Here is a 22,618-nt window from a genome sequence, read left to right as displayed (position 1 = left end):
CCTTCCCTGCAACCCCCCTGTCCAGTCTGGTGAGCCTCCACCTCCCTGCCCCCATACCCTGCCACCGGTCACCTATTGTGAGTCATCATTCACATATCAGAGAGAATGTTAGGCCTTTATTTTGGGGGGATTGGCTTATTTCATTTAACATGATAGTCTCCAGTTCCAACCATTTACTGGCAAAATACCACAATTTCTTTCTACCTTATGGCTGAGTAATATTCCATTGTGATATATACCATATTTTCTTTATCCATTCATATGTTGAAGGGCACCCAGGTTGGTTCCATAGCTTAGTTATTGTGAATTGAGCTGCTATGAACACTGATGTGGCTGTGTCCCTATAGTATGCTGATTCTAAGCCCCTTGGGTATATGCTGAAGAGTGGGGTGACATTGTCAAATGGTGATTCCACTTCAAGTTTTCTGAGGAATCTCCATACTGCTTTCCAGTATTTTCCCCCACATCCTCACCAACATTTATTGTTACTTGTATACTTGATAATTGCCATTCTGGCAGGAGTGAGATGAATCTCAGTGTGGTTTTAATTTGCATTTCTGTAATTGCTAGTGATGTTGAACATTTTTTCATATATTTGTTGATAAATTGTGTTTCTTCTTCTGTGAAGTATCTGTTCAGTTCCTTTGCCCATTTTTTTTGTTTGGGCTTTTTTTTTGGTGTTAAATTTTTTGATGGAACTGGGTATTTTGAAGAGGTTTATTTAGCTAGCTTCTGGAGGTCAAGAGCATGGGGCCAACATCCATGTGTGGTGAGGACCTCGAGACAGATAGCATCTCTAGGCAGAAGTATGTGAGAAAGAGATCATGTGGTGAGAGAGGAAATGAGGGCACACTGAGAAAGCTGAATCCACTTTATAACAACAGACTCTCCTGGCAACCAATCTCGTCCTCCAAGGCCTAATCCAGTCTCAAAAAACTAAACCCAGCCTCTTGAGAAAAACATTAATCCATTCATGAGGGCGGATCCTTCACAACCCCAAATGCCTCCCAAGTGTCCCACCACCTCAATGCCATTGCACTGGGGGCATCAAGCCTCCACATGAGTTCAGTGGTGTCCACGTTGGAAGCACAGCAAACTGTAAAAATGGAAAGATAAAAACCCTGACTTGCAGCTCAACAGGAAAGCAAGGCATGCACACAAACAATGATGAAATTGCTAGAAGCATCACAGTGGAAGCTTTCAGGGAAAGAATGTTGTAAACTGAGAAAACTTCACATAGGAATTAGTTAATGATTTAAGGCATAGAGCTTGAATTCCTCAGGGAGACCTGGAGGTGAGAGCTGGCGAGGGTCATGGGCAGAGCAAATATCTGCTGCCGAGATGAAAGAAAAGGGTACACCGGCAGCTCGGCCAGTTCAACGTGCCCACAGCAGAGATTTGGGGACGGGGTAAGAGATTGGGACCGAACGGGAGGCTGAGGGAGGGGGAGCCCAGTGGACCAACCGGGCTCCTTGTGAAGGGCCTTGATTGCATGCTCAGTCTGGAGGAGCTGGACAAGATCAGAGAGGCTCCGTGGAGTTGATAAAGGAGGCGCATGATCTGATCTGATGTTGACGTGTGGACAGTGGAACAGGTCAGGACAGTGTCCCTGGGTCTCTGACCTGCTTGGTTGAGGTCAGGCAGATGAATCATGGCTATTTGGAGCTAGGAGACTAAGGATGAAGTCCCTCCACTTAAAAGATGAAGAGGTTAATGGTCCTGTGTTTGGAATAAGGCCCAAATCCTCTGATTTCCTCCACTTCAGGCCCCTCTTTCACTCCCCAAGGCATCCACCTTAAACTCTAGGGCATCAAGCATGAATCACTGTTTCAAAACTGCTATAGGCCAGGCAATCTCTAAGATTCTTTCTAGAGCGGGCTGGGTATGTAGTTCAGTGTTTCACATGTGCAAACTCCTGGGTTTGACTCCTAGCACCACAATAAATATTGAGAACATTTTACATATATAAAAACATTCCTCCTAGCTTTTTCCTGGGGTTGCCAGGTTTAAGAACAAGTCTCTTGTTTGTTGTAACAACCCTCTGACTTCATTCTGCATGGACATGGCCATGAAACTCTGGGCTTCTGTTCACGTTCAGTGGAACTGTACTGCATGGCAGAAAGATCAGCCTGAGGTAGTCAAACATCCAGGGTTCAAAGCTCACTTAGTTCTAGCACTGACTGGCTGGAAACATCTGAAAACGTTTACACGTTTTCTACCGTTCACTAAGTTTGGGGCTGGTTACTTCATCTTTTCACAGGGTGAAATGTGAAGATCAAATGAAGTAATGGGTGTAAAAGTACTGAATAGAAGATGAGTCATTGTTGAATATTACACATTATTATCAACAAAGCTCTGGGTGAAGACTCTGGTTTGAATAGATTAATGACTTTCAACAGAAATGTCCAGTGCATAAGGTGAGGCTGTTAAGTATTGAAATATAAACAAACCTTGAATAGACAAATACCATGAAATGCAAATATGCCCTTTGGTGGGGAGACTCATTTTGATAAAGTTGCTATTACTTAAAACTTTGAAATGTACCTCTTGGATGTATCTTCAAAGCTGGGGTAGGCTTGATGACCAGTGTACCTATTCACTCATTTGGACTGAAGTTTGATGAAAAACTAGTCATGACACTAGACACCTCATATGTGTTTAAAAACAGGAGGGATACCTTGTATGCTATTAGCATATTTTCTTGTGTTGTGTATATTTTTCTAAAATTCAAGCATCTGATCCATACTGACAGATTACACCATTTGTTTGAAGACTCATGGAAATGGATGTTGGGACTTTGGACCAATAATGAAAATGTCCTGGAGGATGCTGTAACCAGGATCCCCAATGCCAAAGTTAAAGAGCTACACAGAATGTGTGCTTAGAAGGAAAACAGAGTATTCCTTCAAAGGGACCTATACGTTTGAGGAGGTGGGGCTGGCTTCTATGGGAGGGGGAAGTTAGCAAGTTTCTACTGGATTCAGAAACGATGCTTGGGAATTGTAGGAGATAGGCTCTTCTCGGATTTTTCCTGAGTCACTGGGAGACCTTAGGCTCTGTCTGGGCATTGCTTTCTTTACCACAAAGGGAAAAGAATTCCCTGGATTGCCAGGAGAGATGAACTAATTACAAGGACTGTAGCTCTCAGAGCTTGAAACCACACATACAGCCTGTTTTTTGTGTCTAATAACAAGTGACAATATTATACTTTAATGCCAGGGCTCATGTCCAAAGAAATCATTTTGGCCATTCCTTCAGAAATAGAACAACCACTTTTTTCCCCTTATTCTCCTCCAACTAATATCCAGACATCACATCACGCCTTTCCCCTTGATCTTTGGTGAGAGGCAAAGTCCACACTGTGAGGAAGAGTGGGGGAAGGGTCAGGGAAAGGGGCAGAAAAATCTGGGTGCCTGAAGAAAAAGGTGTGAAGTTCTAACCCTTCCAGACTGACAGATTGCTGGGCTACTTCTGGGCTATGTGACTTGGGCTTTTAAGAAATCTTTTAGTCCCTGGAGAGCCTAACAGTTTGCCCTACATAAAACATTTCCCTTGATTGCCACACCACAGACTTGGTCTGTTTAGCCTGGGGAATTATTGATTGATTGATCAGTTCCTGTACAGGTCAGAGCTCTCCAGAGAAAAAGAAGCAATAGTGTGTGTGTGTGTGTGTGTGTATCTCTTGATCTGTCAATCTCTCACTCCTAATCACCTATCATCTATCTCTAATCAATATACTACTGTATATATTATCTGTATCTATCTCCTATTCATTCATCTATCTCTATCATCTATCTACTATTCTTTCTATCATTCTATCAATCAATCTATCTACCATCTATCTTACTAGAGGGAATTAGGATGGTTGTATGGAATTGGCTCATGCATTGTGAGGCTTTCAAGTCCGAAATCTGCAGAGCAGGCTGGGGACCCAGGGGAGAGCTATGATTCAGTGTAGAGGATGCAGACAGTTTGGGCAGAATTCCCTTTTCCTTGGGTGGACCTCAGTGTTTACTCTTGAAGTCCTTCCACTGATTGGATGAAGCCCACCCATGGAGAGTTATATGTCAGTCTCACCAAAGAATATCTTCACAGCAACATCCAGACTAGTGTTTGGCCATATATTCTAGGACTGTGGCCTGGTCAAGCTGACACATAAAGTTAACATCCCTGGACCCCTTCTCAGTATCTGAGATCCACAACGTTACTGGTAGTTGACAGGTTTATAAACTGAAAGCAGACATTTTTCCAAAGAGACCTTCCATCACATCCTCACCAAGCTTCTACCTCAGGAAATAACATCTGCAAACGTGGTGCTTTTGTCCTCAGGGTCAACCCCATGCTCGGGGATTCCTGTGCAGATTTATTCCACATTAGGTTCCTCCAGGAAATAGAATCTACAGTAAGAAGCACAGGGATGGGACCCTGGGCTGCATTTCCTTTGTTTCATTTCATGTGTTGCTCTGTGATTTGACTCAGTGGCTGTTAGACCCCCGAGGAAACTGCTTCTCCATCTGCTGGACAGACTATGTTGCTGGAGAGCTGGAGACCAAGACTCCAGGAATTGTCAGAAACACGATGAGGGCTATGGAAGGAAGGAGAAGGCAATAACGAAAGAAGGAACAACTTCTTTCCTACAAGAATTCATTCCAATGCCCCTCTCTCTCATTAACCCCATACTTCCTGAATCTTCCATTTGAAAGACACTGTAGCTCCCTCTTAGCTTTCTCTCTCAAGATCCAGTGCTAGGTTTCTGTGACATTAGTGTCAACACCTTCATTCTACAGAAAGATGCAACCCTCTGGTCACATCACCATGGGAGTTGATGCTGATTGGTTCTAGGTCCTTCAAGAACATACAAGTGCTGTGTGCAGAGGGGCAAGTCTGTAATTCCAGCAGCTCGGGAGGCTGAGGCCAAAAGATTGCAATTTCAAAGCCAGCCATAGCAACTTAGTGAAGCCCTAAGCAACTCAGTGAGAACTTGTCTCTAAATAAAATATTAAAAGGGCTGGGGATGTGGTCACTGGTACTGAAAAACAACAGCAACAACAACAAAAATATACTAGCATGTTCCCTCAGATCTGATAATAGAATCTGGGGAGGATTCTTGGGTTCCCTCAACTTTATGCTTAAGCTCCACCTCTGGTTGGCTCATTTATTAACCTAAATGCCTCAGTGAATTTATTTGCAGTTAAAATATATGAACAGTTCTTGGACGTGATCAGAAGCTTGTGCTGAGGAGCCATGGAGGGATGGAGGGCGTGACCCTGGTGAGCAGGCAGACAAGCCCACAGGTACAGGATGCACACGCATTGCTGCCTTCCCTAAGCCAAAGGCCAGCCTCCCAGTCCCTGTAGATTTCCTGTGGATGCTGCTCAGCCAGGAAAAGAACAAATAGCAATGGCAGTAGCATTTCTAAGACAAGGGTGTTTGTGGGGGCAGTGTTGAGAAAAAATAGATAATTTGGTAAGATGTTAGTCCTCAGGTAAGGATGACTGGTTGATTTGGAAGTAGGTAGACAAAGGTGTTTTGCCCTCAAGGCTGACTCAGACCTGCAGGCATGGTTGGCTAGAGCTCTGGTTGAGGAGGACCCTGAGTCTGAAGCCTGGTGCTCTCAACAGGTGCAGGGAGGGGTGAGGCCACACAAGTAGACTTGTCATCCCTGCCTTGAGTATCCTCAAAGACTCAGAATATTGGCTTGATGTTAGCAGGTACCTCAGCCAAATCCTACACCTACACCTGATGGTCAGCACCGGGCAGTGGAAGTTGGGACAGGCTCAAGGTGACCTAGATGATGGGGGAAACGAGCTCACGCTCAATATTTCCAACCAGGGCACTGACTTTCTACCTCTATCCCTGGACAGTGGCCACTTCTCATTAGTGGGAATTTTCTGTTTCTGGAGAGAGATCAAATTCCTCTCACTCTGCACTTCCAAATTTCTGGAAGATTAACAATTTTAAAGAGTTTTTCATGTCATGACATTTGCTTAAAGATGAGCAAATCCTCTGGAGGGGGATGTTCAAGTCCCTGGGAGGGGCACACTGGACCCCTGTCAGCCTCGGCCATCTCATCCTGCTCCTTGTGCTCCAGTACGCCCTGCTCCTCACATCCCCTCAACAAGCTGTGCCTTTCCTCATGCGGTTCTAGCTCCTTCTACCTCAGCCTCCCACCTGCCTCCCACTTGGGAGCCTCCCACCTCCCAAGTGCCATGGGAGTCTTCAGAGTAGACTTCCCTCCCACCCCTGTGCTCCTTCCTGGCTGCCCAGAACATCACTGCTCCCCTGTGCCCAAGAATTTGCATTTATGTCTTTAGAATTAAGAACTATTTAATAAATAGTTGAAAGGTCTGCCCCCCTCATATTTTGCAGTATCCGCTTAAGCCCTGGTATTGTATTTAGAATCCAGCAAACACTCTATACTACTATATAAACACCTTTTAAATGACTGAATTGAGGATTGACACAAGGAAAGGCCTCTTAGGAGATTGCGCCTTCTGAGAGGAGTTAAGACTGTGTTCAGAACTTTAGGGAATTCGATTCAAATCTGATAGATGGAGGCAGGGACATGGTGCCTCGGGCCTTGATGTGTGGCCGCCTGTTCTCCCAACCTGCTATTAAGAGATCGCCAGCAGAGCGTTCTGCAGATCTTCTGTTTACTGTCAATAGTCAACTCAAGTAAGGAAAATCCCTCTGCATAGTTCTGCTGGTTAAATTTCACCCTAAACAAAACCTGATAGGACACAGCTATTTTGCTCTTACCTAGGAATAGTTTATGCCATCAAACTCAAGATAAAGAAAGAGAAAGAACCCTTTGTCTTTATTGACTTAGAATTGAAACCTCAGAAGACCACCCATGGATCTAGAGAAAGTGTTTTTGCTGCAAAGTTTTTAAAATTCAAGATCTCTGGAAAGACTAATTTAAAAGCAGCTATAAATCACTCTGACTTAAATGCTACTGGTAGTTCATGAAATGACCCAAACTGGGTCTGCTCAATCTTTGGAGTAGAAGGCTGTGATCCTCCTTTGGCTGAACTGTGAGAGAATGAAAATACTGTGAACCATCTCCTTTATTCAACATAATTATATCTATATAATCACATACCAAGTTTTATTGATGTTTGTTAGATAGGATAGAAGGTTTTGGAAATTCTTAAGAAACCACTTAGTTTGAAAATGATTGACTTGATAAATTTAAACGTTACTTTCATAACTTTACTGGTTATGATACTTGATTTAAATTTTTTATTTGTGCCATTTTGATTCTTTACTACCTTCTCAAGTTATAACGGAACAAACTCATAATAGCAAGTAGCCAACAGCAAAGACTTTAATAATGGGAAACAAGTGTCCTTTCCACACGGAACCCAGTGCCACTTAACACAAGAGACTTGCCAATTGGGACATCAGGATGTCACTTTAAAATAAGAACATAACACTTTTTTTCAGGAAGTGTAAACTCTTCTCTCAAAATTTAGTAACTTTCTTACAAGCTCTGCTGAGGGGAAGGAAGAGATCGAGAAAGAAGGAAAGTCGAGCCATGAAGGAGAAGACACTCCTGCAGTGACCGCTGTGGCTCTGTGGACATTCTTTCCTTCCTTCAGTCTACTCTTTGGCTGGTAGACACCCAACTGACCTACAAAATGAAGGACCACAAAACTTTTAAAAAAGTTTTTCTCCTGCCGTTTTGTGTCATAAAATGAAGAGAAAAAATAAGATCATGATAAAATCTTGGGAAAAAACTTCTCAAAGTAATTCTGGGAATCTTTCAGTAGCTTGACATACCTGAGAAATATAACAAGGAAACTTACTAAGGATTTTGTGACATCCACCCTCTTAAAGTTTGGGGGACCAAAGAGGGTTTTCTCTGAAGGAACAGGACTTTGCACAACCCTCAAGTGGACTTCTGGTAAGAAATTTTAAAATATACCTGTATCCACAAAACCAATGATTTTCTTACTGGACACATACATAAGAACAACAAGTATTGATTTTATTCACAAATAAAAAAGTATTACAAAACTATTTGAATAGGAAAATGATAATTTACAAATTTATAAATTCTAGTTTGCAAAACAATAGTGAAATCGAAATTTATTCAAACTATCTTAAAGCAATGATGGTTTTTTTCTTTTTCTTTACTAGCACGGACAGCAGTGCTTAACCTAATAGCAACACCTGATCTAAAGTAGAGTATTTAAAAAATATATTCCATATACACAAAACTAGAAAACCCATGACTTGACTTGGTTGTGCTTGAAACCCTTGTCTCATTCTTGTCATGAGCTTCCACAGCCTGGAAAACAGCGATGATGCCCGCTGGACCATGTTTCTCCACGTAGATTTCCTGACTCCAGCAGCTGAGCTTATTGAAAGTTGTAGGATATTCCAACACTGTCAGATACAAATAGAATTTTTTTCCTCAATTGTTTACAAAGAGTGTAAAATATAACATAATATGTTTCTAGAGTAAGTGGTGTCAGATATCTACATCTTGATAAAAATAACCCAGGACTTTTCAAATGTAGAATCAAATGAAATCCATTTTCAACCCTAAGCATCTCTTTCTACTGATCAAAAGTGATGTTTTGGGATTTGGGGCCAAAGTCTCTTTCCCATCAGTCTGGCTTTCTTCAGCAAGCATCTGTCTTTGAAGTTAATCAGGACTCTCCATATGGAAAATATATTCAGGTTACACAAAGGAACACAACCCTGCCTACTTTGATCATCCCTGTCATAACAGAGATGATCGGATTGCAAACAATGGCATACTTCTGTGAAATACATGAAGCCACTCAAGGAAAACTGGACTTGCATTTTCGTAGATGTCTTGTGGCCAAATCCTAAATATTTTATTAGACTTTCCTAAGGGCAATTTTCATAAGAGTTGGTGATTACCAAAGTTTAAGAATGACTAGCTTCCACTAAAACAGGAAACAAAAAAAGAAAGTCCACTGGTTATGACCAGGCACTACGTAAACATAAATAAATGGGGGTTATCATGAGACATTGTGATTTTCTATTTCGGAGAAAAGAACTGAAGTCATGAGCAGAAACAGACACAGACAGCTAATATACCCATGTCAGAACCTAAAACTATGAATACAGAAATGGCTATAAGGAAGAGGGCTTGTTAAATTTTACTAATGTCTTACAAAGAAAATGTTGGGGTAATAAAAATGACCTAGAAAAGACAGATTAATATTAATGTTTAATTTAAATGTTAGGTAAAAGACAATTAATATGAACCCAAACAAATATTTTAACTTCCTCTAACACACTGATGTTCAAAGGTCTATTTATTGTTTAAGTATAAATGTGACAGCTAATAGGGAGCAGTTAAAAGACAAAGGCCAGATCTGATCATGAATCTTTCAAGAGGGGAAAAAAAAATCCTGCTCAATTAAATCCCTTTCTACTTAAGATTAAGAACAAATGAGCTATCCCCTGCTTCATGACTGAACTGGTTTCATTTCTTTCTTAGTCCTGGAGACAATGATCGTTTGTAAATCCTAAGGTGATAGAAGATGGAGCACCCTGACAGAAGCACCAGACTTCTAAATTCCATATCATCTGGCTAATACAGGAGATTATGTGCTGTGTAATTCATAAGTAATATTAGAGGGACAACCGCAGAGTTCTGGTCAAACCACACTGTGCCTCTTACAGACTTTTCTACTTTTTCTTCTACTATGTAGTGTAGCATATTCTCATGGAAGATTACTTCAGTAGCAGGGGGAACCTGATATGCTGAGATCCCCAAAACCTTTAGTATAAGATACAATACAAATAAGAGATCACCATGTATATAAATATCTCCTTTTTATAAAAGAAATCCTGTACCGTCTCAGCTCAGGCATAGAGACAGATGTGACAAGTGCTTCCATATCAACTAATTGAACATGAATATTAATGAATTTAACTTGTGCATCCAAGTGTCTAGGATATGCACATCAAGTGGTTTTGATGCCAGGGTGATGGGCCACCCTCTGCTGCCCACAGTAACTCAGGTTCCACCTCCTACCAGCACCAGAAGGTGTCGATGTGATAGAGGCTGAGGTTAGAAGTGAGATTCTGGAAAAGGGGTGTTCTCCGATTCCTGGTCAGTTAACTGCCTTTAATAAAACCAAGATTCAGACAGGTGGTACAAAGTCGATTTAACCACCTAAGCCACTCAGTTTGGGATGATGAAAAAGTTTCCTTATTCAACAGAAACACTAAATTTCAAACCCATTCTACATAAAAGCTAATATTAAGAATCTGACATGTACTTTTAGCAGGATAACAGACTAAATGAGACTATTCCTGGAAAGAAAATGTCAGTGACAATGGATGCTCCGGGTCTTCAGCCTTGTTAGACCACATTCACCATGAAAATGAGCATGAACACCTGGCTGTATCTTGCTATGTGTCCATCATCTCATAGGCTACTCTCAACCCACCAGTCTTTGAAGTTGTTCTTGAAGACTCGAAACTTCTGGTTTAGGAAAGATGCAAATAGTCTGCCTAGAGTATCTCCTTGCTTCTCATTGAGGTTTCGGCTTACAGCTGGTCTGGCTCAGAAGCAACTAGTTGAAAGGCTTAAAATGCCATCAGTTTGGTTCAGATTTATTTTTTCTCCAGAAACTGTGCAGAGTCCAGACTGCTCAGTCCATAAGCCTAACAGAGCGGTGCCCTTTGGGTTCCAGACACACACTTCCACTGCAGGAAGAAGAACGGCCTTTAGGCTTCCTAAAACAGTGAGAGAAGAAGAGCTTTAAAAACAGTCCCTTCAAGCTGCTAAACTATAATAAAAGATGACTATGCATGGTTTTTACTAGTATTACCATGAATTTAATAATGCATGGACAAGAAATTCATTCAACCGTATTGTAATATCCAGGAACCCATACACTCCTGATAATAAAATTGAGGTTTCCATAACAACTCACAGTCAATCTTTGCCAAGATTACTTAAAAGATGTTAATGTAACCCACAGTGATCACAGTGAATAAACAATGTTTTTGCTGATTTCCAACCTCATCCAATCATTGAAATCATGTTTCTTCAGTGCTGGCTCCTTTAGAGCATTTATAGGTAAAGATTTTAGGGTTCTTCATGCCCTTCTTTCAAAGACAAAAATGATCAATGAATAGTGCCATTCTTTATCTGTCAACTTAGTCTTTGAGTTCAAGACTTCCACCCCACTATAGGAGAATGTATAGAAATAGGGAATGAAATTTTTCTTATCACGGTCTTCCTGGAATGTCACAATCATCATAGGACAAATATCCTCAGTGAAGGGGACCCATTTAATTTGTCCTTATCAGGAAAGGCACTGACCTCACTTCAGCAAGGGAGGAGTCTTCAGCCATCTGAACATGACCAAAAGGGAATGGAACCTTAATCTCGCTCATTAACCCTTCACTGACTTATTTATCATTAATTAGCATCAGTGACATACATAAGTTTGTAGAAAAGTTTTTTTTAGATCTTAAGAGATACAACTAGAATAAAAGCTCCTGATGTTTTTTTCAATACTAAGAGGTCATTTAATCAAATGTGTTGGTTAACAGACCTCATCAAAATAACCACATTAACTCTACTGCAAAAGGCAAATTATCTTCAATTTGCCTATGTGGAAAAAGTAGATTTCAGTAGACTGAAAGACTAGAATCCTGGTGTTCTCATATCTTTTCTAAACTTCTTTTTGTTCCTTTAGGCTCACATTTAAATATTAACATCAAGAAAAGCTTTGCCTGTAAGTTAACAGACTGTCTTCATTCTCCCAAATATCAGCAAATGATGTGCTATATGCCTCAGTTCTGTTCCCCTCTGGGGGAGAAATTTATAAGGAAACTTGATTAAAATTGAGTCATATAGACTAAAGAAGGCTCTCACACCTATTTGCTTTATCCTGAACCATAACTATCATCATCAAATTCTGGGTGGTCTTAAACCACCCACAAGAAAACTACAGTTTTTGGAAACAAACCTATCTTGCACTAGAAATCACAGACTCACACCCAGAAATACAGTGCCTTCTGGAATTCTGAATGAGCCCATATTATAAATATGACCTAACTAAAATGAACCAAGGAATGGGTAGAATTAACTAGAAACCCTGTGTGTTCCTAGTAATAAGCTGCTGAAATCAAATTCTTTATGAAATGTGTCCTCTCTCTTGGAAAATTGAACCTGTTAGGAGAAATGTGATTGCTTTTTAAAATTTTGTATTTTAGAAAACAAAACAACAACAAGAAAAACTAATTGAGTTAAACACCTGGCTGACCCCTAAAGTAAAGAGGCCTAGCTTCTGAAGGTTTACAGCTGTTGCTGCCTCTATTTTCCTTGGAAGATTAGTGTTCGTTCAGTATACTTCATGGATTCAGTAAATGCAACTAAATGGAAAATGCTTTTTAGAATCTGGAAAAGATTATCTCTTAAAATGGGCTCAGGGCTGGGGGTATAGCTCAGTGGGTTTCATTCCCAGAACCCCCTTACTCACATAAATAAAGTGGCCTTGAACTATTACTTACTGTTTTTTATTGTAGGGGGGAAATCAAAAAGGTTTACATTTTAATAATTCTTTTCTAAATTCAGAATGTCAAACTTAGGTTTACCTATGTGATGAATAATTGTAAGGTAACACATCTTGAAAAATTATTAACAGCTTTTAATAAATCATGTTATGCAACAGAATAGTAACATTTTCTCAGCAGGTTCATTTTAGATGTGATTACAGCTTTCTTTTCAATACATAATAATTGGAGTTGAAAGTATCTTTACTGACAATTTCTTGGACTTTTCTGAAAAGGAATTAATGTCACCTGTCCCAATCTTATGTATTAAAATATGTTTCTCAAATTCACATTCATAAAGCTGTGGTAGCAATGCTTACAAGCCATATCCCCAGTCCTCCAACACCACAAACAGAAGAAGGTGGACAATGAGTTGGTTCAGATAAGACTTAGTGTTTGTTTTATTCCCCACTCTTAGCAATTTACATCATGAACCAGGGGACAAACTACAAGATTGATGATGATGCTAACTAATTCTCTTTACTGACAAGACTCTGCAAAACCCTGGTTAGTCAGTTGGGAGCTGATAATCCTCCTTACTCAGACTTTTCCATGACAATGGACACACAGAGGGTGCAACAGGCCTGGGGGAAGGTAACTCACTGGGGTAGCTGGCAGGGCAGCCAGGGCTTTGTTGCTCAAGGGTGGGACTCGCCTCCACCTGTTTTGCTGCACCCTCCCTTCCCTTACATGGAGGCCTGGATGGTAGGACTTGTTACCTGCTGGAGGCTGCTGGGCCTTCTCAGCACAATCCATTCTAAATTCTTAACCCTTTTCTTATTTATCATCATGAAAGTTATACGAATTATGGGGTGACTCAAAAAAAACAGGATCAGTAAGTAACCTTCCCTAGCTACAAGTAGAGTTCAGATGAATGTAGTTTACATTTTTAAATTGACCAGTCTGTTTTTTCTTTGTTTATTTACCTCTTCTCCATTTTCCACATTTTGAGACTAACGACAACAGTATTTTCCCTTCAAAGCTAAAAAATGTTTGCTGCATAGAATTCTCTAGCAAATTTCCTTGTAGTTTTTTAAAAAAAGAAAAGTTGCTATCTATGTAGTGATCCTAAAAAGGAACACATCTATATCACGTTGACTTTGGGCTAAGTTTTTGATATAAGTGGACAAGGATATGAAGTCTCCCAGAAGTGGAGGCCACACTCCGCAGCATGTGCAGTATGTTTTTTATTGCTTGCTCAGGCCTGAAGCCCTGGACTTGGTGCAGCAAGGACCAAACAGTGAGAGCAACAAGGCTGCGGTGCAGGGCAAGGTATTTTAGGCCCTGAGAGCTGATGGCACAGCTGTGACTAGCCCTCTTTACTCAAGGCTGACCTCATTCCAAGACTTATGCTGATAATGCAGGCACTTCCATTTAAGGAAACATACAGAAGCATCAAGTCAAATTCAGCAAAGTCCCTATCACCTGGAGGAGAAAGCAGAGATGGTGCCAGTTCTACCAGAATCCTTCCCGCTCCAGCACTGCAGGGTACCAGCCCCCATATCTGCACTGGCCACCACCACCCCTCTTGCCCCTAAACCTGATTTTAAAATGTTCTACATGGGAGAATCTTATGATGCATTTGCCTCTAGATCACAACCACCAATCAATATTCAACCAAATCGATAAATTGCCCAAAGTTGAACAATCCAGTAAACAATAGGAAAGAAGGGAAGAGGGGAGGAGTAGTTTTAGAACTAAATTTTGATCACCCTGACAATGAGTGAAGTGCACTGAAGATTGGGCATAAGAATATATTTAGAAAATGAAGGTCTGGAATTGTTTGCGAGATGCTCTGGTAACCTGTCTCTTCAGTCAGTAAAGGAGACTGTACTGTAAGGGTCCGGCGAACGTGGGAGGAAGAGACCACCAAGAGACAGCGGCTCATGCAACAGCAAAAGGGGTTTATTGAGGATCCAATCCAGCGCGCTGGGGCTCCGTGCTCACTCAAGAAGGGAGAGCAGCCTAGAGCCCCGAGCAGGGGCTGAGCACTGCTTAAGTACACTTTTTGGGGAGGGCGGGGACTTTACATACATCACAGTCTCCTTCAACAAATCATCATATACTGCGGGAAAATCAAACAACAGTTCTGAGACATGATTAGTACATTCATTGGCGGGAACAGGTCGGGCAGGGATGATAGGTCAGTTCTAAAGCGGGGTACACATTCAAACTGATTGGTTCAGGCCCTGCGATGTCTACGTGCAAGGTCACACAGAGTCCTAGGTTATTAAACAACCAGGCGGTTAGGGGGAATATTTAATGGGCCGTTCCGGTGAATTGTCCTAACAGCTACAGGAATTTCAGGTTTTAGGTGTAGCATAGGAACTTAACAATACCTGGTCCTTTACATTTTAACTCAGGCCTTGCAGCTTAGAAACTTTACAATGCCCGGTCTTTTACACTTTAACTTCAATTTCTTTTACCCTTACAGTACTAAGTAATCAGATTTATAAAGAAGAATAAAAAAAAATGCAGCTGCCCTTTATGGTCTTATAGAATAGCTCTATTAGTTAAAAAAAAAAGACTATTGAAATTTATTTTAAAACATATTCTACAATGTACATGAAATTATGAAAAATGGAGAAACCTTATTAGGATTCCCCCTGGGGATGGAATCCCGAACATTATGCCTGCTAGGCAAGTGTCCTTCCATTGAGCTACATCCTAGCCCAGGCTAGCCCACGTTCACTGCAGGGAGTTCCGTTCCCCTCCCTCTGGTCTGCCACAAGTCAACACGGCACTCAAGCTGAAGTCAGACACTGCCTTACCTGGAGGGATGTGGGAGTGGTGGGGTGCACAGTATCTCCACCCTCCGGATCTAGCTGGCTTCCAGTACTTAGTGCTTCTTGAGTTAGCGCTGACTCTGCCACTGTCTCCTTATATCTAGATAAATCAGCAGTTTCTGTGAAGTTTCCAGAATGAGCTTGAATTGAAACAGCTCCACCAACCAGATCTTGACAACTGTTTGAATCCAAAGATGTTGAGCTTTTGTTTTCTGGATTGAGAGAATCAATTTCTTCTCCATTGAGTTCAGGATAAGAATCACAAAAAGAGATGTCGTCGCCACCCATGGGATTCTGCATCAGAGGCCAGGCATCGGAAAACTCACCACACATGGACCTTGAAAGGGACCCGAAGAAAGTTGGCATGGTCTCCCCCACTGGAACTGCGTTTCTGAACATATGTTCAAAGGATCTTTAAATTTCATGGTGAGAAAGAACACTACTACAAAGTAGCATTTCAGCTATGATTTTAAGTCTTCTAAATGAAATAGCAATTTCTTAAGTCAGGATTCTACTGCTTCCTATTGTTATAAAGTTGCATCAATACAGGGACTCAAAGTACTCCATTTACTTTAAATCTGATTTCCTATACATATTTCTAATTAATATTCTTAAGCTACTATATGATATATGCCATTTCCTATAGGAAACGAATATGCTAAACAAATACACAGTAAGTACATGGAAGTTACAGATGACAGAGGTGTCATAATATAGGACAAAAATAAACTTTGTGGAGAGAAAAGTACAAAGAATATTACATTGTCTATTTGCACCTTGAGAGACCTCCTTAATTTTTGCCAAAGAACTATCTCCCTCCAATACCCAGAATGCCATTAATAATATTTAAAGAGCAATGTTTCTATAGTTCCACATGAAAATTAGTAAGTTAGAAGAATGTATTATGTACAAGGGAATGTGAAATCATTGAAATGACTGTTACCTCTCTGGAAGGGTGGCCCTGGAATGCACCCCACAACCAAGCGCTGGCCGGTCAGTGCCGCAGGCCTCATCACAGCACAAGGACGGGATCAAGTGGACAGGCCCTGGGGAAGCCAGCAGAGGCATGAGGCATAGTGCTTTTCTCTGGAACTTTCTCTTTAATACCAATTCAGCATGGTTCTAGGAAATTTAGGTATTCCCCTTTGTTAACTTGAAGTTAACTTTTTCCTTATCTTAAAAAAAAAAAAAAAAGATGAACCACTTCTATGAGATACCTAGAATAGTCAAACCCACAGGGACATTTGTAGACAAGGGGCTTCCAGGAGCTGTGGGGATGGAATTGTACAGTAGGTTTTTTTTTTTTTTTAATTAAAAAAATTTTTTTAGTTGTTGATAGTCCTTTATTTATTTTACGTGGTGCTGAGAATCGAACCCAGTGCCTCACACATGCCAGGCAAGTACGCTTTGGCTGAGCCCCAGCCCAGCCCTGTATATTAGGTTTTTTTTTTTTTTTCAGTTGTGGAATAAGCTTGTAATGCTGCTCATTTCCTTAGAATATTTTGAATTGTTCTTTCTTGGACTTGAAAAATTTTAAAATATTTATTTATTTATTACTAGGCTTCATTTTTTTCCCCACATTATTTTACTGGTGCATTGTAGTTGTACAGAATGCTGGGTTTGGTTCCTACATTACACTAGTGTTTAATGGAGACAGCTTCAGCTTGGGAAGTTCTGGGAGTTCTGGAGGTGGATGGTGCTGATGGTTGCACAGCAATGTGAATGTACTTACGCCACTGAACTGTTCACTTAGAAATGGTTAAGATGGTCAGTGTTGTGTTATGTGTATTTACCACAATAAAAAAATGATAAAAGCCTATGGGAAAGCATGTGAAATGAGACTCTCACACAATGCTGATGACAGGAGAAACAGTACAACTCCTCTGCTGAATGTGTAGTAATATAGACAAGAACCTAAAAATGTTCCAAGTCCTTAACTCAATGAACACATATGCCTATTTTTAATTGCTGACAATGTAAGTTAAAGCATAAGCAGATGTGTGCCCTCAGCTTCACAAACCACTATGCTCACTGAAGAAGGAAAAAATTTAAAAAATATAAAGATTTTTTTAAGATAAGCATAATCTTTCCCAATTCTATAAGATGGAAATATTAATTTGGCCAACATTTTAGTGAGTGGCCTTCTAGACTTCTTGCTCTCTATGCACATTAAGTATAATTTTGATTTTTATGAAACTATTAAGATACCAAAGCACACAAATACAAAGACATGTGTACATAGTTAAAAAAAACTTGAAAAAATTATATATATCTACACGTATTTATATTTGTTTTTGTGTGTTCCAAATTTTTCCATGGGGAATATCTATTTTTATAAATGGGAAATATTATGAAATTAATATTTATTTCCCTCTCAAAAAATTAATTTCATATATTGAGATGCAACTGCAAACCATTGTTGACAGGACATCCAGGTAGACTTTATCTAAATCTCTCTTAAAGCAAGACCTCTGTATGGTACATTGGAACATACCATGGTGACTGGGAACTGTGACTGCCGGGACCTGCTCTGCTTCTACCACTAAGTAACTCAACAAATGTGTCATGCTCACTATGGGACATAATTTCAAATTATTTAAAAGCAAAAGGCACTACCATTCCTGGTAGAAATGGCTGATTTCAGAGAAAGTACAAGACGAACCTGGAATTCTTTTTGTGCCAGAAAGTAATAAGGTGCTAGAAATATAAAGGGGACATGTCACAATAGCATATGAGCCAGTCTGAGGGAACGTCTACTGACCACATCTAGAAGAATTTGAACATCAAAATTACAAATGATTCCAAAGAATTTGTAACCACTGATTAAGGTTCACAGTCTGGAGTCTAGACTAACTGAAGTAAATAAATAAGTGGGGGAGAAGGGAAAGTTCCTTCTTTTCATAGGAAGCCAAGTTGTAAATGTAGAAAGAATGATGGAATTAGAAGCCATTAGTAATACCAGTGTAATTCCACATCATGTACAACCACAAAAATGGGAAGTTACACTCCATGTATGTATGACATGTCAAAGTACATTCTACTGTCATGTATAACTAAAAAGAACAAATTCGAAATTTTTAAAAAGAAACTATTATTAATGACTGGCTTAGGTAAAAACCATCAGGGATGCTATCTCCTGGGTCAAAGTTGGGGTAGGAACAGGATATTTACATAGTCTCAAAGTGTCTTTCCCCATATGTTTACTAATTAAAAATAACAATAACTTTACAGTGGAGAAACCTGGAAGATACCCTTTAATTAAGTGGCCAAAGTCAACCTGACAAGACATGTGACAGAGGGACACTGGTGCCTCCTGATCCACTGTACTGAGAAGGATGTGGTGTGTTCCCTCTGCAATATTTCTGAATCTAATCTTGAGGAGAGTAGACAAACCCAAACTGAAGGTCACCCTTTGCAAAACTACTGACTGGCCTGTATTTTTCAAATACTCCAATGCCATGAAACACAAAGAAAAACTCAGGAAAAACTGCAGCTTAAAAGAGACCAAAGAAATTTGACAACTGAATGCAGCAGTGGTATCTGGTTTTCTTTGCCATGAAGGACATTATTGGATAGATAAGAAAACTGAATATGCTCTGTAGATTGTGAAACAGCATCGCATTAGTGCTAATTTCCTGATTTTAATACTTGTGCTATTATGTAAGAGAATGTTCTTGTTCATAGGAAATAAACACTGAAATATTAAGGGGAAAATGCACACATCTATGTAACTGATATTTAAATGGCAAATAAAAATATGTACATATATACATGTATTTATGAGGAGATGAAGCAAATCAGAAAAAAATATTAATATTTTTGAAATATGGGTAAAAGATAAGTAGAAATTCTTTGTCCTATCCTTTCAATGTTTATATGTCAGAACTTAAGTCAGAATAAAATGTTTAAAGAAAAAAAGGGGCCCTGTCATGAGGAGGAAATGCTTATAATGACAAGCTACACTGAACTTGGACATTGGTATAAGGAATCTTCTGTGTTCTGTTTAGAGATTGTATAAACCAGGCCACCTGTAGGTTTAATCTTTTGTATTACAAATTAATCTTTTGAATTAAAATTAGAGTTCATCTCTTAAGAAATTATTCCTGCTTACTCTGATTCTAGTAGCAGTGTCCATGAAATATTCAAGAGGACACAATGATTGGGTGTGTTTGGGGATCACAAAGTTACTGTCAATAGTTAAGAGCCCTTTATCTATAGGCAAAGGCAAAACTGGATCCACACCCATCACAGAAAGTCTTGTATTTTGCTTTTTAACCCATTCCTAAAATAGAAGATAGTAATGATCAGTAGAAAAAAAAATCAGTTATGAGATTGAAACACTTCAGCCTGCAATTTTTTGAAAAGCAAGATTGGATAGTATCAGGAGGACAAGCCAACCTCACGGGGATATATTTAACTTAAAGCAAATAAAAGTGCTTAGGAGAGACTCGACATGGTGTAATTTAGCCTGGCATTTGTGGGTGCTAACAGAAATGCAGTTAGGGAGAGAAGGGAAACTAGGATAGACTCAGGGAGGGCTGTTGGTCACATGCAATTTTAATTTGTAGAGTAGTGAGATCATTTAGTGGGGACTGGAATGGGACATGTAAGGCGCAAAAACCTCGTGCTGATGAATACATATAAATAGCAAAGGAAGTCAGTTTCACCTTTGCTCCCATTTGCCCAAGTGAGAAACCGATTTCCATTTAAATCACTTTCCTAAACTGTCATGTCTGTCAATAATCTGAGAAGCAATTATGGTTTGAGGAAAACTCTGACATGGACCTCTTTGCTCCTTTTAAGACATCACAAAAGACATTAAAATGGAAACATTAGGGTTGGGCATGGAGTTCAGTGGTTTGATTTGAAGGTTTCGTTTGAATTCACAAGATAAAGGATTAAAAACTTCTACTCTACATCAGGTCAACATGATTTCAAGTCAACCTGACTCAAAAAAGGAAAGGCAAACTTGCCTAGAAAGTTGCTGAAAAATGTTAGGGTTTGAATGAGACGCTGACTTTCTTGGCTTGCTTACATACTTAGGGAGATTAAACCCAAGGGCATTCTATCACTGAGAACACCCCAGCCTTTTTAATTTCACAGGCTCTTGTTAAATTGCTGAATCTGGCCTCAAAATTACAATCTTCCTGCCTCAGCCTCTGGAGTCTCTGGGATTACAGGTATGTGCCACTGTCCCTGGCTTTATTTTCTTTTTAATTGTGAAGAGATCTGACACCCCAACCAACAAAAGATAGTGGAGAATGATTTAACAAGATTAACTATAACTAGAAAACTGAGCCCAGCCACCTCACGGTGAGACCCAAATGGACAATTCTTTGCAGTTTCAAACTCTGCCTTCCACCTGCTGTCTGACAGGCCCTTTGTGGTTGAACTTACCGTAGGTCTGGGCAGAATCCTGGTGGCACTGGCAACACGCTCTGTGAGCATATTCGCTGAGCTGAGGTCTGTCAAAGCATGACAGTTCAGAGCCATTGTACTGAATATCCTGTGATCTCAGAGACCCTAAAGACAGGAATGACAATTCTATCAGTGAATAGTATTTCCTCTATAAGGGAGTTCCATTAACACCATAATGCAGACTGGAACCATTCTAGCTTTTGTATTTTTAGAGAAAAAGTCCGATATCCCTGCGATTTTTGATTACAGATCCTGCTCGACTTTGCATGGAACCTGTAGTGATAGAAACATTTTGCAGATGAATTCAAGTGACAGAGAAAGTTGGTATCACCTTTGCCCACATTTGCCCAAGTAAGAAACCAATTTTCACCTGAAAACCCCATTGCAAGTTGAGGATGTTTAAATGCATTTAATACAACTAACCTACTAAACATTACAGCATGCCTAGCCTACCTTAAATGTGCTCAGAACACTTCCAGCAGCCTACAGTTTGGCAGAATCATCTAGCACAAAGCATATGGATAGTAAAGTGTTGAATATCCCATATAATTTAGAATGCTCTGCTGACAGTAGCTCTTGTGTGGGCATGCTTTCATGACATTGTACAGTCAAAAATCTGTTAAGTTGAATCAGGTAAGTTGAGGACTATTTCTTCTTATACACAAATATGAACTAATTGGTTAAGAAAGCTCAGAATTTAGGGTATTTATGTTGTCAAATCTCAGGACAATTTTAATATTTGCCTTGTGGCACAGGGACATCCCCGCCTTGTCAGTGTTGTTATAAAGTTGTGCCATCCCTGGTGAGGTCCATTTTCATGTGCTCACTATCCTTCAGCAACTACTGATGCTTGCCTTTGCCATTGTTCTTGTCACACACTTGGATGACAATGATAATTAATAACAATGAGGAAATATAAAGAGTTAGAAACTTACAACTGGGTTTCTTCTCCATGAACTGTCTCTTACAGTAGATGACACACAGGATGAGGAGGGCCAGCAGCACAGTGGCCAGAGCACTACAGATGACCGCAGCCAGGGCTGTGTCCCGAGGGCTGGAAGCCGTGGACGCGATCTTCACAAGGTTGACCTTGCTGGTACCTGAAAATCACAGCAATGGGTTAGCATGTTCTCAGCAACCCAAAGTACTGACACCATAGTTGGTGGGCACCTTTAGCAATGGCCTTCATACGGCAAAAATAAGAGCTAAGAAAAGCAGTGTGAGAGATTTTAAGATGAATCAAGTGCTCTCCTCTTGGAAGATTTTTTAAAAATTCTACATCTCCACCTTTTACCCCTAAATTTGTTGGATGTGCTTCCTCTTTGTTCCTTCACCACTGCAGACCCACAGTCCTAATACACCGTCTTTGGTCACTAGAACAGAAAGCTGGCATCTGTAATCTGTCATCTTGACCTCTGGATCTCCCTACTCGGCACACAGCAGTGGTGGGGTAAAGGGAAATTTCCTCTCCTTGCTCTGAAGGTTCACTGATGTGAATGATAATAGGCAGATTAAATGGGGAAAAAGCAACACACGCTTCCATTTCCAGGCTCACGGGCTCTCTAGGAGGGTAAATGCCAATAACACAAGGGGTTCAGATGCCCTTCTTCACAGGGGAGAGGAGATAGAAATGTACACCATTTTTGAGGGGTAGTAAATGACTGTTGGGAAGAAGGAATGGGCCCTGAGACCAGGTAGGGATTTGTGAATGATTCTTTGCAAACTGAATGAGATCAAAGAGCAGAGAATAGCTTGCAAGAAGTCTGCCCAGGTGTGATGACCTTCCTCGTCTCCTTTTCTGCAACATGAATTTAACTTTCTCTTGTTGATGAAATTTCAGGCAGTGGACCTAACTC

General features: G+C 40.2%; 1 protein-coding gene across 5 annotated transcripts in view; it reads right to left on the bottom strand.

Annotated features, from left to right (window-relative positions):
- Positions 1 to 7,969: 7,969 nt before the first annotated feature.
- The window catches only part of Tnfrsf19 (TNF receptor superfamily member 19), a 100,409-nt gene continuing 85,760 nt past the window's right edge, over positions 7,970 to 22,618 (bottom strand). For 4 of the 5 annotated variants that reach the window (XM_046447916.2, XM_046447904.2, XM_046447909.2 and 1 more), the window contains 5 exons: positions 21,698 to 21,862; positions 20,742 to 20,867; positions 16,288 to 16,390; positions 15,330 to 15,735; positions 7,970 to 10,728 (listed from right to left, as the gene is read on the bottom strand). In XM_046447916.2, coding sequence (XP_046303872.1) covers positions 10,720 to 10,728; positions 15,330 to 15,735; positions 16,288 to 16,390; positions 20,742 to 20,867; positions 21,698 to 21,862 — 809 coding nt within the window. In that variant the 3' untranslated portion in view covers positions 7,970 to 10,719. The remainder of the gene's footprint in view (positions 10,729 to 15,329; positions 15,736 to 16,287; positions 16,391 to 20,741; positions 20,868 to 21,697; positions 21,863 to 22,618) is intronic. The other variant, XM_058580727.1, reaches the window with a different exon arrangement.

Source organism: Marmota monax, unplaced genomic scaffold (genome assembly GCF_021218885.2).
Source record: "Marmota monax isolate L192 unplaced genomic scaffold, Marmota_monax_Labrador192_F-V1.1 WCK01_AAM20220418_F8-fsc00043, whole genome shotgun sequence".
NCBI lineage: Eukaryota > Metazoa > Chordata > Mammalia > Rodentia > Sciuridae > Marmota > Marmota monax.
The sequence above is the reverse complement of the archived record's forward strand: the minus strand, read 5'-3'. Positions and strand labels throughout refer to the sequence as shown.